Source organism: Vicugna pacos, chromosome 11 (genome assembly GCF_048564905.1).
Source record: "Vicugna pacos chromosome 11, VicPac4, whole genome shotgun sequence".
Taxonomy (NCBI): domain Eukaryota; kingdom Metazoa; phylum Chordata; class Mammalia; order Artiodactyla; family Camelidae; genus Vicugna; species Vicugna pacos.
The window spans coordinates 96,814,823-96,834,417 of record NC_132997.1 but is presented as its reverse complement, the minus strand read 5'-3'; the positions used below and the strand labels follow the sequence as shown (position 1 = coordinate 96,834,417).

The window sequence follows — 19,595 nt, the reverse complement described above, 5'->3', positions numbered from 1 at the left end:
GAAAGAAAACAACTTTAGATGCTGAAAAGTGCTATGACGGGAACCAAATAGGATGATGGGCTGGAGAGAAACTTGGATTGGAAGGAAGGGTATTAACTAGGGCAGCCCCTCTGAGGTGCTAACATTTGAGCTGAGCCATAAATACTGAGTTCTGAGGGCATGCAGAGGTTTGAGAGCAGAATCGTCTCAGCAGAGGGAAGAGCAAACACAAAGGACATGAGGTAGGACGTAGCCGGACACATGGATGGTCCGAAGGGTGGTCAGTGCAGTCACAGGAGAGGGGGCAAGATGGAGCTGTCAAGGGATGAAGTTCCAGAACTCGTAGGACTCAGGAAGGAATTTGAATTTGATTCCGAGTGTTTCCCGGCCAGAGCGATTGTTTATCATGTAGTGTGGCTGGTGGACAGATCCTAGAATTTGGCTGTCTGGGTTGGCTTCCTGGCTTCCTGGTTCTCTGGACCGTGGGCAAGTTTCTAATGACTTCTCTGTGTCTCAGTTTCTTCATCTGCTCAATAGGGATGAACATCATAGGGTTGTTGTGAAATTTAAACAGTTTAAATTTATAAAGGCAGGAGGGTACAGCTCAGTGGTAGAGAACCTGCCCAACGTGCATGATGTCCTGGGTTCAATCCCCAGTATCTCCATTAAAAATAGACACATAAACCTAATTACCTCCCCCTCCAAAAAAAAAAAACAAAACCAACAACTAAACAAGCAAACAAAAAAGAGCTTATAAAAAGATTAGAATGGGGTTTGGTGCATAGCACTTGTTTAATTAGTGTTCCCCATTGTAATCTATATGTAATCTATGCTGAACTTTGCATTTTTGCCCTATAAATAGTTCTCATTTATCCATTCTTCTATGGTCTCCACACACTGCATTCTCAGGCAGAGAATTTTTCCAAAATGAATCAGATTTACTCTGCAAAAAGCCCTACAGTGCCTTCCCATTGCATTCACTCAGAATCCAAGCCCTGCCTTCGAAGGCTGGGTCTGCCTCCTGTGCTTCTGCTCCCACCTGTCCCAATCCCATTTCTCAGTCCCCTTTGGCCACCCTGACTGCCTTTCTGTCTCTACGGAGCCCACCAAGCTCTCTACCCCCATTAGGGCACTCGTGTTCACATTCTCGTGATGGAAAACTCTGCCGTAGATTTTTGCTCTTACCACATGTCCCTCTCCTTCAAGAATGGAGGTGGGGGAGACTGCAGGTGATGAAACTGTCTAGAAGGATTCAGTTAGGAAGTAGGAGAGTTTGTAGAAAACAGAAGAAAACAAAAACAATGCACAAAATACCCGATCGTAGTTGTTGAATGTGGGCATTAGAAAGAGTGTGTCAAAGATGTCGCCCAGCCATGTGACTTACGGAGTGAGTGGTGGTGGTGATGGCAAGATGTTAATGGTGGAAAATGTTTTGTTTTCTGACTAGGGGAGGGAGTGAGGCCTCTGGATGTTGAATGTGCTGACTCAGAGGTGATGACAGTGACAAGGTATTGAGATTAAACTGTCCAGTAGATATTGTAATACAGATTGTGCTTGGGTCAATGGTCAGATGGAAAAGTACTGATTTGGGCAACATCAGTTAAAAACATTGACTTTTCTAGGGGACGGTAAGATAGGGAGGGAAGATGGCCAAGAGCTGGGACTTGACGGATGCTCAAGTTCCCAGGGAGGAAAGGAGGCCAGAGGAAGGAGTCTGAGTGGAGAAGGCAAGATTTGGCTGGAGAAGTGGAGAAAAGCAGAACCACCAGGTGCTGCCAGGCTGAGGGTGTATTTCAGCAGAAGGTGGTTGAAGATGACAATGGTGCAGCGAGGATGTTAGACCTTAGATGGCACGGGGACTTTAGTGTAGATGCTAAATGACTGCTCTGTTGTTTAAGTCCATCTAATACGTTTACAGTGGTGAATGGAATCAACTAGCTTCTCTTCTTCACCTTTTGCTGTTTACTTCCAAAAACTGCTGGTGTGGTAAGATTTTAATAACTGGTTCCATTTTCCTCTTATATCATTTCTTGCAAAGTCAATTTTGGAAAATTCTGACCGCTATCCTCCACCCTCGAAAGTATTACAGATGAATTCCTGCAGCATGTCTTTGTCTCTGTTCTGAAGGACAAAGTGTGTGGACACATTTGAAATGCAAAAGGCTTGGGTTTTGCCATTAATTCTGCCATTTGTTATGGGAAACATTAGAAATAACCTGTATAACTCTCGAGTTCCGTCTCCCTGTTTATAAAATAGGACTCACACTAGCTTCCACTGACCAGCAGAGGAGTATAAAAATATAAGCCAATGTTGTAAATGATTTTGCTCCCTACAGATAGGAGACACTTTAGGCACGAAAAGTCATCTTTATGTGTAGTAGAGACGACTTGCGCTTGGGGTGTGAATCCACCTGAAACATTTATGGGCAGCTATAAGTAGCTTTCTTTGAATTTTGAAATGACATACAAAACATCTTTTCAAAATTGTAATTGTTTCGCAGGACTTGATTGCTTTTATTTCCAAATGGGCCATGTCCTCTGGCCTGCCCGAGGCTGAGTGTCTGTGATGCCAGGAAAGCCGGTAGGAAAGTGAAACGTTATAAATCAGCTGGTTTGTTGTCAAGAGTCCCAGTGATTGAGGTTTAAAATTTTCATCCATTGTAAAAGTGATATGGCTGATTACAGTACAATCAGGGATACACACAAGCATGAATAAACCAATAAATCCACAGCCCCATTGGCCCTCCACAAAAGCCCTGCAAGAGCGTTTTCACGTGTTTCTTTCCAAAGACTGATTTAAACAAAAACAAAAACAAAAACAAAAAAACTAAGCTAAATGACATCCACATACACTTTGCATCCAAGATGTCACTCGGTCCCCTTGCCAGCCCTCTGTGGTGGACAATGGTCCATAGCCTTCCTGGACACATATAGGGTTTGTGTGTCAAGAGTGCGAGAGACCAGCCCGGGGGTGTCCCCGCAGAGCCTGCGGCGGGCGCACGCTGTGTCTCCCGGCTCGCAGCCCTGTAGCTGCCATCCCACACCAGGCTGTGTCTCGGTAAGTCAGCCTTCTGCCGCGGGGAGCTCCGATCTGAGACTCGGTGCGAATCTGGTTCAGTGTCAGCACCGTTTTATCGAAGTATTTATGTGACTGTCACTCGGTGTCACCTTCCTAAACCAACTTTTCACTTCTGTACTACTTCAGAGCTTTGTAGCCAATAACCAAAAATGTCAAGTTTTTATAGTGGCTTATTTCTGTGTTCTGTAGAGTTCCCTGGGGGTGCTTAGAAGGGCCTTTCTGCTGCTTAAGGATCAACTACTTTTGCTTACCTCCGCCTTTTTATACTCTAGGGAACATTGTCAGTTAATTAGTTTATGCATTTCACTTGGCTGTCGTTACCACTTCTTTCCTCCTTCTGAACGAGGAGCAATGTTAGAAGAGAGGTGAAGGGTAAAGACTCCCATTTGCTGGTCTTTGGAGCCATCACTGAGCCTTTTGATACTGAATTGCCCTAGAATGACATTCTTCTTGCAAGATACAGATTAAATTTTAAATGATGATTAACGGACTTCATTTTAAAGGACAGTTTTATATTTAGAGGAAAACTGAGAAGGTAATATGGTTCCCCTATACCCCATAACCAGTTTCCCCCATTATTACCATCTTACCTTAGTATTGTACAATTGTTACAATTAATGAACCAATAGTGACATAATATTTTTAACTACAGTTCATTCATACTTCATCCCAATTGCCTTGCTTTTTACCTAATGTCCTTTTTCTGTTCCCCAGTCTGTGCAGGATTCCACAATGCATTTAGTCCTAGCAACTCCTTGGGCTCCTCTTGGCTGTGACAGTTTCTCAGATTGTCCTTGTTTTTGATGACATGGACAGTTCTGAGGTGTGCTGGTCAGATATATTGTAGGAAGCACCTCTACTGGCATTTGTGTCAGGACTGACTGAGGTGGTGGTTTTGAGGGAGTAAGGTCACAGAGTAGAGCGTTGTTTTCATCATGTCCTACGAAAAGTACATGCCAACAGCAGGATGATGGATGTTGCTGTTGACTTTGGTTATCTGGCTGGTGCAGTGTTTTTCAGGTTTTCTACTGCAAAATGACTCTCTTAGGATTAACTTTTACCATGGTTCTTTTGAACATCCTTGAGCTATACCATTTTAAAAATCAAGTCCCTAATTATCACCTACAGAGTCTGCAGATGACATGAGAGAATGACATTGTTATTTGCTGAAGACTGTAGATACAGATCTGAATGAAGGAAACACATTTGTCCCTTATGGGAGTATTGCCACCATGGTTCCCTGAACCATGGCACTGCTCAGCCGATTCTATGAAATTTTCTTTAGCTCTCAGAGATTTGGGGCTAAGAAAAATGCTTTATGTGTCTCCAGGACCTTGGCTCCAGATTCTTTTGCAACTCATAACAGTTGTCTCAATGTTTCCCACCAGCCAGACTTTCTAAAGGATATTTATCTTAATCCTACTTGTGGCACATCAGATTGCTTCTCCTCGCTTAGATTTATGTGGGTGTTGATGATGATTTCCCTTTAAAGCCAGAACTCCAGGTGTGATGTTTAAGTTTCATCCTGACTAGTAGCCTTATCAGAGGCTGCTTCCCCAGCGGCCCACCGGGCAGCTTGAATGGATGACCACCAGCAGCTAAAACCCCGGCACTGTCTAGCGATGGGTATCGGGTTGTTGTCTTCACACCAGCCGTGTGGTTCGGTTGGACAAACACCACCGAGGGGTCTGGAAATTTGCGTTCCAACATCCTAGACTGATTTTGTGCATTGAGCTTTTCAGAAGCCCTTTGACTGTACTGATATGTTTGAGTTTCCTTAACCCTATGGGTATTAGGAAGGGAGAGAATGTGGTTCCCATTTTGTAGAAGGCAGAACCTCAGATGAAGATTTGGATGCAGGGCAATAAATTGAAGAAAGGTCAAGAACAGAGCCAGGTCTTGTGGCTCCAAGATGTTTGTTGTCCACTATCTCAGAACTCCACGTCAATCTCCACCTCTAATGAGCTGAAGCCCTTAGGTGGGCATCAGGGTAGTCTGGACCTCCCTTAGTAAGCCAGGCAAAGGAGGCTTGGCTGGAGGGGGAACGAGGCAGAACTTCCATGGGCAGCCATGCTCTGGGTGCTTTACATGGAGGGGTGGAATCTGAAGTCACTTTTGGGGGTAGCCTCATTGCTGGCTTTTCTAAAACCTTAAAAGCCATTGCTGCAAAGATTCTTGCCTGAGGACCTGGTCTGTCACTTCCCTCCTCACCAGCTGTAATCAGGTCTTAAGATGACAAACTCACACAAAGAGACAAGCAATTTAGGCACACATACCTCGTGGGAAAGCAGAACTGATTGTACAGAAGATAACTGCATTAGAAGCCAAAATATCTAATATGCTTTTTTTTTCCCATTATGAGATTGAAGCGAATTGGCCATTTTATCAAGGTGGCAAGCCGTGCATCTGGTTCCTCAACAGAAAAAAAAAAAACTGGAAGTTCTTCCCCAATACAAGCTCTTTGCATTTTTTATTCAGTCAACCAAGTTTTGTTGATGCACAAATATTTGGAAAAACAAAATGTATGCAAACTGTCTATTTTCTTAGGTCACTTTTTTTTTTCCTTGGGTTTCCAGGGCTTGAATGTGTGTCCTCCTTTTATGGTTTGTCAACAAGATCACTCCATAAAATACACTCTGATATCTCACAGCTGTGTATAATTTATTCTGTCTATCCATGCGGCACAAATAAAAATTTTATTTGCATCATCTGAAAGAAATAGCAGTGTATAAATACATAAGCAAAGCTCATAAGAAGCCATCCTCTGGCTACACATACTGCTGGGGGGACGTTGTGCAACCAATTAAAAGGCTGAGGGATGGCTTCATTATCCATGTGTATAGATAAGAAATACTGTACTCAGCAAATAGTGCCGTTACTCAATTTCTTTAAAAGATTACACAACATTCTACAAGTGCTGGCAGAGTCTGCCTCTGAATTCTCCTTGGAATGTTTGGAAATAAAGCCTCTTAGTGGGAGGAAAAAAAAAAAAGAAACAGCCCCAAAGGACTTCTTTTGGATTAAGAGGTTAGAATATGTAGGTAAAAAGGAAAATGTTCAGGGTTTGTGATATTCTGCCTTCAAGAGAATAAATAACTTTTTCTCTGCTACTAAAAGTATTGGAGGAAAAGGTCCAGGGAACTAAGAAAATTCTTTATATTTGGTTTGTGCAGTTGCAGTTTGATTATCAAATGGGAAGCCCTGCAAAGGCCTCCCCAGCCTCCCCAAAGCCAAGGAGGTGGACTTGCTCCCTCTCTGATTTCCCTTGCTTGCAGAAACAAGGTAATGATTCAATCCAGAGATCTGGATCATAGTGACACCTCCTTTCTTCTAAGACATACAGCACTGGCTACAACAGCCAAGACACAGAAGCCACCTAAATGTCCATCCACAGATGACTGGATAAAGAAGCTGTGGTATATTTATACAATGGAATACTGCTCAGTGATAAAAAAAAAAGAATAAAATAATGCCATTTGCAGCAACATGGATGGACCTGGAGATTGTGATTCTAAGTGAAGTAAGCCAGATAGAGAAAGAAAAATACCACATGATATCACTTATATGTGGAAACAAAAAAAGAAAAAAAAAAGAACACTATGAATTCATCTACAAAACAGAAACAGACTCACGGACATAGTAAACAATCTTATGATGACTGGAGAAAGGGGGTAAGAAAGGAATAAATTTGGGAGTTGAGATTTTCAAATGTTATTCAGTATATATAAAAATAGATAAAAAACCAAGTTTCTTCTGTATAGCACAGGGAACTATATTCAATATCTTGTCATAACCTTTAGTGAAAAAGAATATGAAAATCAATATATGCATGTATATGCAGGACTGGGACATTGTGCTGTGCACAAGAAATTGACATGTTGTAGCTGGTATACATCAATTAAAAAAAAAAAGAGAGAGACATAACAGCTTCTCAACAGGTTCTAGTAAATGGGAAAACTCTTTCCCTAAGTATCTGAGGCCTGGGGCGAAAGTATCGAGGCTGGAATATGTCTGGAAACCATCCCGTCTTCCCCACTGTGTCTTGGGTGGCAGGTGACAGAGGACTCCAGTGTTGGATTTAGCAAGCCTTGGACAATTGAATTGGCGATTAACTCCTCAATTTAACAATTCACTTGTGTGGGAAACGTAACTGATAAAGCCGCCAGGAGGAGCCTGTCATCAAATTGCTTTGTTTATGTAGAGGAAATTTAAAAATGCTCACAGTCGCTTTTTTAACAGTTTTACCTGACTTTTCAGAAGATTAACATATTGGCCGGGGTAACTCTTGGCACGTGCTTGGTTTTCATTGGTGGAGGGGAGAGTTCAGACAGATCTCCAGCTTTCACTCCGAAACTGCTGGTATTTTTCAAAGCCTTCCTAATCCAATTCAAACAACACACCAGCACTCCTTCAAGATAAGTTCAGTTCATTGCACTTTTAGTCCAACTCTGCAGGAGCTGGGTAACTGGATTGAAACTCACTTTATCTCAGTAAATTCCAACCTGGGAATCCCACTGAGGTTCCAGAGCAAGAGGCCTGAGTCTTGGCAAAGCTTAGCCCGCTGGCGTTCTTTGTGCTCCATGTGCTTCATCTGCCTTGGGTCACCCCCGTGCTCTGCCTCATTTTATGGGATAGGAAAGTACTTGCTGACCCTCTGCTGACACGGTTTTCCCTTGGCTCTGGGTGGGGCTCGAAGTTTCTCATCTTCACTCTCAGCTTCGGTGCTTCCCATCCTAGCAAATAAAGGTCTCTCCTGACGCTCCATCAAGAGGAGCCCTCCCTGCCACTTTGCCATTACCCTGTTTTTCTCATTAAATTTTATTTTGAAATCATTTTGTATTTACATACGAGTTACAAGGACAGCCCCGTGGCCCTGCTGTTTCATAGCCCTGGTTGCTCTCTGAAGTGGTCCAGTCATTTCTATCCCAATATGAAAACATGAGTCGTGAGAGCAGCTTTATCTGTGACCCTCTTTTAGATGTGTGGGATGGAGGGAACCAAGTCTTCTGGGGTGAAGCTGTCTTTAAGAGATGAGGGTCCCAGCAGTGTCGGCAGAGGGGGCTGGCTCCAGGTGACACTAGAGCTTGCTGGCCTGGAGCAGAAGGAATGGGCTTTTTGAATAGGAGACATCAGGTCTGGAGGGTCTGTCACAAGGCAGGGAGTTAAGAACCAGTTGGTGAACGAGTGAGTGAGTGAATGAGTGAATGAACAAACAGGTAGGCCAACAACTGGACGGGGACCCACAGCTGAGGCGCGGTAGAGCTGGTACTGACGCTGGGGTATGCCTGACTCCATAGCCCTGCTGCTAGTGACTCGGCACTGCCTTGGAGCACGTTGAAGGGCATGAAATCAAGGCACTGGACAAGGTTCATTATTTAAGATTTCTATGCCTCCAGTGGCTGCCTCCTCTACAGCCAAGAGAAGGACTTCTGATGTCTTCCATGCAGGTAGCTCATTCTTCCCTCCATCCAGCCTTCCACCAGTGTCTACCGCCACCACCCGGAGCCAGTCCCCTCTGCTCGCATGGCTGGAACCCTCAGCTCTAGAACGCAAGTCAAGTTCATCCCTGAAAACTCGGCTCATCCCAGCCCTGAGACCACATGCCCTCCCCCCCCCCTGCCCTGGCCCATGGTCCTCTCTCCTGCGCTGCCCTCCCCACTTGGCCGAGAAGCCCGGCTCACTCCCCACCTCCCCACCCCAGCCACTGGCCATACTCCCAACTTTTGCTTCATCCTCATTCCTTGGGCGCTGCGCAAATGGGTGTTTTAAATACTTTGTGACCAGCTTGAGAATTTTCCAGCGGGGCTGTCAGACAGTTAATACTCAAGTAGTAATCCTTTTGTAACCTGACTATAACTGCAGACTTCCACATTGAGAATGATAAAATGGTGTGGATTTAAAAGTATTTGGAGAACTGTAAAATGTCTAGGATTAAAATTTCAATACCATTTGTGCCCAATAAATGTGAACTCTTTAGTAACTTAAAACTGTGCTATTATGACTCAGGTCTGAAAATTACGAGTCCTGGTTGAAGAAATGGGAATAACATGTGAGGGAACCCATTCCCATCCTTACCTTGAGGGTACACTGTGGTCTCGCTGAATAGCAGAGGCGTGACCTCATAGGAGAGCAAGCCTGGAGAAATTACCGTATTTGTTAAGAAAGTGATACACTCTCCAGAAGAGAAAAATGTTATACTTTCCATGAGGATTGTTTATGGAAATGGTGCTAAATTGAACCGGGGTCAGTATATTAACTGGTTTCACAGACAGGACCCCAAGAAACAAGACCATATAATAGTTTATTGAATGACTTAATTTTTTTGTTTTTACATGAACCAGTCTAGTCAGTCTGAAATGACAAATGAATTTTGTCTATAGAATCGCTCCCTGAAGCACATAAAATTAGCCTCCGTAAGGACAGAAAGGAGAATTGGCATTGTGCTTAACTGATTCATGGGGACTTAAGTAAACGGATTTAGCCTTAATACAGCTAAATCCCTGAGACTTTTAATAGAGAGCTGATCTTCAGCAAAGCATTAATTCATCATTTAAAAAGTCACAGCTTGTGGGTTTTTGTGGCTCGTTGCAGGACAGCATTATATATACTTTGACTGTGATAATCACCCAGCACATGCCACAGGGCTTGGGGGAAAAATTAGCTTGTGTTTTCTTCAAGTTACAAACCTTTTTGGTTCGATTGACAGAGAAGTAATCAGTTTTAACACTTACCATGATTTAATAGATGATGCTGTTTCCCTGGCTTTGTTCAGCTTCCAAATGTTCTCGTTGAGTCCCTTATGTCCAACTCTTCCTGACCGCAGTAAGCAGGGGGGTTTTTCTTTTCGTTGCAGGGCTGAACCTGGGAGGCAGGTTCGGACCTTCGGTGCCACCGGCTGGAGCGGGCGACGGGGGAGGAGCTTATGAGGGGGTCGCTGCCTCTCTTCTGAGCGGAGACCCGTGGAACCCGACCAAGGACGTGGACTCGGAGGTCAGTGTTTTGGTCTGTTTCTCTTCTTGACTTTTTGATGGCTGACGTTTGAAGATCACATCAGCTGCGTTCAGATTCCTTTATTTAAGTTTTGTCTTTATTTTAATCCCGATTTGATCCTTCCTTGTAATGTGAAATCTTCATTATCAGGAAGATAAAATACAAACTGATGTTGACCCGACATTTCTGATGAGAGCCCCAGAACTCTTTGCATCTGTTGAAAGTAATTTTTTCAAATACGCACCAGGGATAGTATTTCCAGATTTACAAATTCCAGTTCATTTGACTTGAGTGCTGGGTATTTTCCTGTATTTATATCTGTTTCATCAACAGTTTGGTTTTATCGGTCGATTATTGATAGGAACATATTAATGCAACTTTTTTTAAAGTTCATAATGAGTTTTAATGCAGTTTTATGCTTTGTTTACTCTGACAAGTATTTGATTTAAAGTATTCTATGATGTAAAACAATAATATAAAATAATTGAAATATTAGTGATTAAATTTAATATTTCGATGAGTTTTATCTCACAGATCTACATGACTTTCTTAAATTTCAGAACTTGTTGGAACAGTTGGAAAGTGATAAAATCTATAGAAATATGAGCTCTCTGGAGAGATCATACAGATGGCTTTGTCGTTGTGTTATGTGGAGCTATTTTTAGATTATTTTTGATTATGGAAAACAGATTTTTTTTTTATAAAAGAGCAGTTGAGATTGTGAAAATCCTCTGTAGTTTTCTGGAAGGGCTGCTTTGGGCCACCTTTATGTACATAATGATAATATGATTTACATCATTATTTTATTTTCTAAAAAAGCTTTAGAGTGAAAGTGAGCCTTCAGAAAGGTTGGAAATTTGGTTAAAGGATCCAAATGTCAAATCTAAAGTTTTTCACTATTTCTGTTTCATGGAGACTGTTGCAAACTGAATATATTAAGCACAAGTCAATTATGGTGACATTGATGATATTTCCTGGAAGAGAAACTTAAGACATTAAAGAGAACTTCATAATGCTATTAATTTGCAAAATTAGAACCTACACAATACATTCAGAAAAAGAGAAACATACTATTTTACAAAGAAAGTATATCTTTGAAATATTATAGGTACTAATTAATAATACAAAAATATGGAGCAATCTAAAGTTTCTTGGATGGTGAAAGCCTTTATGAGAGCTTTCCCTGATGATAGGGTTGCAAGATTTAGCAAATAAAAGTACAGAATGTCCCGCTACACTTGTACTTAGATAAACAATATACATTTTTTTGGTATAAGTATATCCCATGCAATATTTGGATATTGTTGTTTATCAAAATCCACATGTAACTCATGTGCTGTGTTTTATCTGGCAACCCTATGTGGAGGGTATCAAAGCAACAAGCTGATGAAGGCTCTCCGTGTGCCATGGGAATGGACCAGATTGGTTCTGGTTTCTGACCTCCCACTGCGTCCTTCCTGCCAGCCAGCCATCTCCCAGATGTCAGGAGACATGGCGGGGAAGAGCTGGCACACCTGCCCCTGGCCAAGCTTCCAACCTGATGACTAGGGACCACCAGCACCATCTTTGTAGAGAATTAGGAAAACCCACTATTGTTTGATAGCTGTCCCAACTCCTCTAGGGTTCTCCCTCCAGGATTAGAACCGTGAGGGGAGTAAGCACATACCTCCTGACTAAAATAACTCCAGGTTACTGCCATTGTTTGAGGGAATAGGGACTTCGGTGATTTGGGGAACAGCATTTAAGTTGTCGTAATGCCGTGGGCCTCATCTCAACATATGACGCGTGGGGTCCGAATCATGGCTCTGTAACTGCAGGGAGCATCCTTATTTGGTGGGTGCGTGGAAATGTCTGTTCAGGTTCATTACATGTATGTACATGTGTGCAGTAATTCTCCACGGGGTAGATGTGTGTATTTGCTGTAGGAACAGGGGTTCTGGCTAATGGTTTGGATGTGTATGTCATTCCTCGTTATCAAACATAACAGTCAACATTGTCATTTTAAACTGCATTCACAGAGTGTATCTTCAAGTATGCAAAACACGCTCACTTAATGAATGTTTGGCAGCACAACGATGCCTGCTGTATGTTAGAATAATAGGCGTTTAGATTTGCCTTCTTTCCTGCTCCCCTAGTTTATTCCTTGACCCCCCTGTTTCTTTCAATTCAGTTTGATTTAATTGCTTTATGGGAAGGCCCAGGCATCTCCCTTTTTAGAATGTGTCCCCAGGTGATTCTGATGAGCACGTGGGTTTAGAAGCTCGGTACTCGGGGAAACCACTGAGTCCAGCGCTGGGGGGCTGGTCAACTTGATTCATCTGATTTCAAGTTGATTCAACTTGATTCAGGCAAAAGTCCTCAGATCCTCCCTCCCTTCCTTCCTTCCTTCCTTCCTCCCTTCCTCCCTCTCTCTCTCTTATCTGTGATTGAGATGTATCTGGATAAGATATTATTATGTCCCTTACGAATCAAGATTCAAGCCACCATCGCCCCAATCATGTAGCTGAAAGAGCAGAGGAACGGGAAAGAATGTGCCCTTGTCCGCGTTAGATAGTGTCCGTCAAGCTGTTTGCTTGTTTGCTGTTGGTTTGCTCTATAACATGAGTATGAGCTGCTCTGCTTTTCCTCCCTCTCAGGGTCATTGTAAGAATGTGATGAAATAATGGCTGTGAAAATACTTGGAAACAAAAAACTCCCACCCCAATGTAAGGTGATATTGAAAGTTTAAACTGTCCTTAGGGACCCATCTCCAATTTCATGTCTTGAAAAAAATTAACCCTGGATCCAGGGAAGACAGATCAAGATGTGGTTGATCGTGAAATGAACTCAGCTGAGCTCAGCCTTTGAGTGCTCCGGGAAATTTCCAATTTCCAGCTCTCTTGCATGAGAATGAAATTATGGAAATAATACATGAAATGGAAAATAAGGAGGCAAAAGCATCAGAACATGAAACCAAAGCTTCCCTTAGCATATTGAGGCTCTTAAATATCAAGTAGCAGCTAATTAAAATGGCATAGGTAGAGTCTGCTCCAGACAGTCCCATTCGCTTTGTTTCACGGCTGAGAAAACGAGCTGTTTTCCCCTCAAATAACGATCCCTCTACCCCTTTGCAATCAGACGTCTCAGAGCGGAGGTCACATTCCCCTCCTTGCACCCTCCCGCGGGCCCTCTGCGACCCTCGGTAGCAGCTTCCACTCCCGACACTTCGTCGCACTGCTCTTGCCAAAGTCACAGGTGGCCTCCCAACCCCTGAAGCCAGGGCATGCCTCCCGCTCTTTATCTCACTTCTCTTGACACTGATTCACTCTCCTCTGAAACTCTCACTTCCTTTGGCTCCCGAGACCCTGTTGTCTCTTATTTCCTCTCATCTGTTTTTAACTTACTTTCTTACTTTTTATTACTCTTTTTGGCTTTGTCTCTTCACTGTTGGTTTCCCCTGAGTTTCCTCCTCCGTCCGTTTCTGACGAAGGGCTCCCACTGGCCGTGACCTTCCCTCCTGGGACCTCACTGTCCCCCTGTCGCAGGGAGGGGTGGGGCTCCTGTGCGTAACCACACTTGAGCTCCTACTGTGTGTGAAGTGGGTGGATCTGATCACCTCCCCTCATCCTCTGACACACGGTGACTTACAATCCAAACTGCTCACCCTGCTCTGACCCCTGAGATTTGGGCATTGACTTCCAATGGATTTTAGGTGTTTCCAGCAGGAAGTTCCCAATTGCCTTCATGCGCTATGTCCAGGAGTGGACAGTGTCCCCCACCCGTGTTCCCCACTTTATATTTAATAGCCTCTAGAAGATAAGGTTGTCATCCTCCAGCTCCCCTCATATCGTGAGAGTGGAGACATCTGACCCTTCAGAAGCTTCGCATGACATCTGACTTCAAAGTCAGGTTCCTTAGCTTGGTAACCAAGAAGCTGTGCTGGCTGGACCGCCCTGAGTTTGGAGGCTCTGCTCTCACATCTCAGCCATCCTGCATGTCCTTGGCAGTCTCTTGCCTGAATATGCCATGTTCTTGACCGCCATGCTGAGCGATGCTGTGTCCCTGACACCTGTGTCCTGCTCGTTCCTGAAGCCCCAGCTTAACTAGCACCTCCTCTATGAAGCCCGTTCGGACCTCCCCAGCCACGTGTGTCCTTCCTGTACCTTGGTCCTCGTCAGTCACATCACGACACACTTAACTCATGCACATTGAGCCTGAGGACATGGCAGAAACAGATGCAGCAGACACATGACTAAAATCACACGTACACCCTCTGATGTCCCCAAGGAGCATGTGGCCAGGGTGGGCACGAGGGCAGAGCTGCATCTGCTGGTTCCTCAGTTTGGCTGCCCATCACAGGGCGGGTCCCCTTCTCTCTGAGAGCGAGTCTGCTTTTTTCAGTTGGATATCATTGTACAGCAGGGTCCCTAGAATAATCCAGCTTGACTGCTCAACCCAACAACCCCATCCTGGAGAGAAGAAATGGCCTCACTGAATTTGTATAAAAGCACAGAAGCCGTAAGGTATTTGGCAGATTGACGTGGACTCTGCCTGTGGCACTGGCTGTGGACCCTGCCTCGGAGCCACGTGGGACTCAGCTCTTCGGCAGGATCGCACTGCGCCGCATCGCCAGCGTGTGTTTCTACCTCTCCCACCAGCCCGCGCCCTCCTGGGGGCGGGGCCTCAGCTTTCTGCTGTCCTGGTCCCTTAGTGTGGTGTTTGGCACCTAGTGAGGGTACAAAACGTTTTTCGACGGGCTCTGAGCCTTCCTCTGTGCCCCAGGCCGGGTCACTCGCTGGTGTGGAGGTGCCTTGGGTGCTCCAGGAGACAGAGGAGGCGAAAGTCAACGTTGGCATTTTATTCAAATGCCAGCGGGTGCCTGGGGAGCCTCCCCGTTTCTGCAGAGAGCTTGCAAACCACTCTCGGACGACCTGGACGTTTTAGACACTGCTGACCCCATTTTAGCCTAGTGTAGGTGCCTTTAAATCATCTGGAGGTCTTCTGTTACTCGGGAGAGCGCGGCATTTGTCACTGCTGTGACTGCTGACGTCTCATCTGGAGTGACTCTCCCTGTCTCCGTTCCAGAGGTCTCCATGGCCCGCCCTGCAGAGGGTGGGTCTCTCTTCTCTAAGGGGACGTGCTGGTAGTTGCGGGAGTGGCCGCGGGCTGGCAGCGGGGAGGTGGCCGAGGAAGCTCACTGAGGAGCCTCTGGACCCGGGGAACATTGAGCTTTCGTTCGTTTCTAAGCCGGCCAGTAGTGCTTCCTCTTAGGAATAGAATTTTATTAAAATACCTACTGTGAAGCTCCTCATAAGAAATGTGGAGGGGCTGTGAGGTTGGAACATGATTTCCGGACAGGGTGGTCTCCTAGGATGCTCTCTCCCCGCCGCTGGTCTCCCAACTCCCGTCCGAGTCTCCGACCCCGCCCCGCGCCTGACAGCCCCCACAGGTCTGCCTCTGACACCCCGGCAGGTGCTGCAGGCCTTGACTCGCTCAGCCTGCCCAGCCGTGGCTGTGCACACCCTCCCGGCAGGGGGGTATCGAGGTAAAAACTGGCATCCTCACATCTCTGGGAACTCCGGTGCTGTTAAGAATCAGTACTACGCCAAGGGGAAGGAGAAGAGGCTTTGGAACGTGCAGAAATGCATTCAGGACTCCTGTGCAGCCTCTGCCTTGCTGTGTGATGCTGGGCCAGTGACTTACCCTTGCTGAGGCTCTGTTTCTTTATTTGTCGAGGAGCTGGGAATGGTTACCTTCCTGCCTGACACAGAGCCCTGGGCAGGCTCAGTAAACGTCAGCCACTCTCCCTTCCCTTCATTCATTCTGGCCTTTCCACGTTCACTGCGCAGGGCTTCTCAGCCTCAATGCTACTGCCTCTGAGGCGGGAGAGTTCCCGGCTGTGTGCGCAGCAGGAGGGGGCTGTTCTGTGCGTTGTGGGATGCTTAGCAGCACCCTGGTCTTTATCCATTAGGTGCCAGTGGCATCCTCCTCCCCAGCCGAGTCAACTCTGGACACCCTGGACTGGGTAGGGGTGGGGTCTGCACGGTTGCCCCAGCTCGGGAACCACTGCACTGGGGAAAAGACTGGGGAGGGTAGAAAGGCAGTTAGTGAGAACCCTCCCTTTGGATGGCGCTAGACCACAGGTTGGCAGACTGTATTTATGAAGGGCTAGACAGTAAGTACACTCAGCTCTGTGGGTCCTACGCTCTCTGTCACAGCCCCTCAGCATAGCCACCGCAGCATCCAAGGTAGAAGCAACCAGAGATGATACGTGAACTGGGGGACGTGGCTGTGTTCCAGTAAAACTTATTTGTGGACACTGTGATTTGAATTCTATAATCTTCACGTGTCATGAAGTATTTTCCTTTTATTTTTTTTAACCATTAAAAAATGTGAAACCATTCTTGGCTCACAGACAGGGGGCTGGACTTGGCCCTCAGACTGTGGTTTGCAACCCCGGGCTGGACGCACTCTAGATGTTAGCGCTGACATCGTCACCCGGTGCCCCCGCCGCCCCGCACGGCGGGCCTTGCGAGTGCTTTGCAGGTGACGGAGCAGAGGCTCCCAGGGTTAGAGCAGGAAGTGACAGGGCTGACAGCTAGATTCTGACGTCTGGTCTTCCCACAGGGCCCGACTGCCTCCCGGAAAATCTTTCGCTTCCCTTCCCTCGTGCGTTGCATCAGGACTGGTTCATAAATCTGGACTCCCGGGGCGAGGTCTCGGCTCAGGGCTGGCATGGAGAGCTCTGGCCATCCTGCCCCCCGGCTGTCTATGGCTTTCCTCAAGCACACGTGAGGGCTCCATCCCCGCTCCCCGCCCACCCTGCCCCGTCCACTCCTCCTCCCTGGTCCCAGCACAAAGGGGAGAGCACGCCAAGGCGCTGCACTTGCTTCCGCTGTGTCCCCCCGCTGGACGTGCGCCACTTAACCAAGGAGGGCTCTGGGCTTCGTTTCCACCAAGCTCTCCGCTAACGCATTCATTTCTTGTGACCTCTTAGCCGGGTCTTACTAGCACGTTCCAAAAAGTTGTCTCCTGAACCAGGTCTCCCTATGGTTTCTGCAACTATTTTCCTTCCTCAAAATTGTAGCATCATCATAGAACTAGGTCTTTTTAAAAAATTGTATTTTAAAATAACACATTTGGATCATGCTAGCAGGAAGAGTGGTTTACATTGTTCAGAGGCTATAAAATATATATATTTTTTATAATCCTCGGGTAAGACTCTCCGTGTTGGACTGACATGCAGGGCGTATTTGATTTGGGGGAGAAAAGGAGTTGGGTGAATTCTGTTTTCAGGTCTTCATCCGTTCATCCAAGGCTCTGTGAGTGCCTGCTGTGTCCTGGGTCAAGTTCCCATGACACAGGATGGCTCAGAGCTGAGCGAACTAACGGTTGTTATCAATTTAAAAAGTATTTAGTAAGAGATATGTAAGTTTTTAAATAAGCGATTTTAGAATGGCTTTAGATTTACTGAAAAATTGCAAAGATAGTACAGAACATTCCCACATACCCCACACCCAGCTTTCCCTGTTACTCGCATTGACACTTGCGTGGTCCGTTTGTAACAGTTAATGACATTTTTTTTTATATTTTAACTTGAACCCTTTTACTACAAGGGAAAGTTTCTGAGGAGTGGGGACATTTAGAAAAACATATACTTCCTAGGATGGATTATAATTTTAAAGTCACAGTTTAGATGAAAGAGCATCGCTTCCCAGGAGAGATGTAACGTGTCAACGTTGCATTTAGCAGTTTCGTGTTGGGGTCAGTTTCATTAATGTGAAGAGCTGCTGGTTGCTTCGTCTTTCCTCTAGAATTTCTCTAAAGTTAAAATGTAACCAACACAGACCCGCTCCTTTATTGTTGCTCTGTGAACAGTCCTGATGGTTATGAAGATGTTTTGTTCGACCAAAATTTAAAGCTCAGATTTAAAAAAAAAAAAAGAAAAGAAAATTCTTCTAGTCTTTTCTTAAAAAGTGAGGAATATTTTTAAACTTACCATGCGAGTGCCTACAACCAAGTAGGTACAATCTTATTAAAAATAACTGAATAGGGTGCTCTTACGTGGCTGTGACACAAGGTCTGGGCAGAGCGCTTGTGTGAAGATTCTCCTTTGGTGCCGATTTAAAGTGCCCCTGACCGCTCCCCACCCCCCGCCCCGGCCCCGTTTCTTCCACGCATCCTTGGGAGGATCAGGTACGTGCTTCTGAGCGGCATCCATCAGTATCTCACAGCCATGTTCTCATTATTGCCCGCCTCAAGAGAAACATGACATTAATTAAAATTAAAATTTAATTTCTCCCTAGTGGGGGAAATTAAATGCTAAGGTATAAGATTTTGTTGGGTAGTTTTAAACTTTGGGGTGACTTGAACTAAGGTAATAACCTAAGAATTTTCATCCCCTCCCAAGTACCAATTTTTGCCCCTTTGAGGGCAAATATCCACCCACTGAGGATGCATGATGGTCACCACGTATGGAAATGCATGTCTCCCAGGACTCGATGTATTTACAGAAATCTGCCCATTGGAGATTTGGGGCAGGTAAGAATAAAAGTCGATTTCTCCCTCCCTCAAAGGCTGCTCTTACTAGCCTTTTAAAAACAAGTGTTTTCTATAAGGACAGTTTTAGATGTACAGGGAGGTTGTAAAGATAACACAGAGACCCCGTATATCTCACACCCAGTTCCCCCTAGTGTTACATTTTACATTATTATAAGTGCATTTGTCATAACCAGTATCAATACATTATTATTAACTGAAGTCCGTACCTTACTCAGATTTCCCTAGTTTTTACCTACTGTCCTTGTTGTGTTCTCAGATTTTCCGTCTGGGACCCCATGTGACATTTAGTCATCTGCTTCCTCAGGCTCTGCTTGGTTGTGGCGATTTCCCACACTTTCTGGTTTTGATAATATTGAGGTTTCTAAGAAGCATGAGTCAAGGATTTTGTAGAATGTCCCACGACCAGAATTTGTCTGCTGTTTTTCCCATGACTGAACGGGGTTTGTCTGCTTTGAGGAGAAGACCACAGAGATAAAGGACTGCTCCTGTCACACCAGAGGGAAGGCACAGACCAAAAACGGGGTTGTCCCTGTTGACATTAACCCTGATCAGCTGATGGAGGTCACGTGTGTCAGACGTCTCCACTGTCAAGTTCCTCTGTCTTCCTTCCTTTCTAGACTGAGTTCTTTGGAAGGAAGTCATTGTGCACATCCCACACTTAAGGAATTATGCTCCACCTCTTTGGAGGTGAAGTGGCGACAAAAATTATTTTGAATTTTTCTGCGTGTGAGATTTGTCTACTCTGTTTATTTATGGACTCAATCGTTTATGCAGATCAGCATGGACTCAGCGATTTTTTATTTTATATTTCAGGTTGTACTCTAGCAATGTTGTTGTTTAATTGTTTCTGCTTTGGCCACTGGAGATTCTTTCAATCAGCTCCTGTGTCCTTTTGATAAATACCCATTATTGTGTGTGTGTGTGTGAGCCCTTTTTTACTTTCAGCCACTACAAGACGCACCAGGTTCATCTTATACGCCTCCTGTGTCAGTTCTAAAATCAGCCAT

General features: G+C 45.1%; 1 protein-coding gene across 3 annotated transcripts in view; it reads left to right on the top strand.

The window, feature by feature from the left end:
* ADAM12 (ADAM metallopeptidase domain 12) overlaps positions 1-19,595 on the top strand; it is a 323,192-nt gene that overhangs the window by 31,467 nt on the left and 272,130 nt on the right. For all 3 annotated transcript variants that reach the window (XR_012077674.1, XR_012077673.1, XM_072972099.1), the window contains exon 2: positions 9,911-10,047. Coding sequence is in view for 1 of the 3 variants with exons in the window: in XM_072972099.1 (XP_072828200.1) it covers positions 9,911-10,047 (137 nt within the window). In the remaining 2 variants the exon portion in view is untranslated. The remainder of the gene's footprint in view (positions 1-9,910; positions 10,048-19,595) is intronic.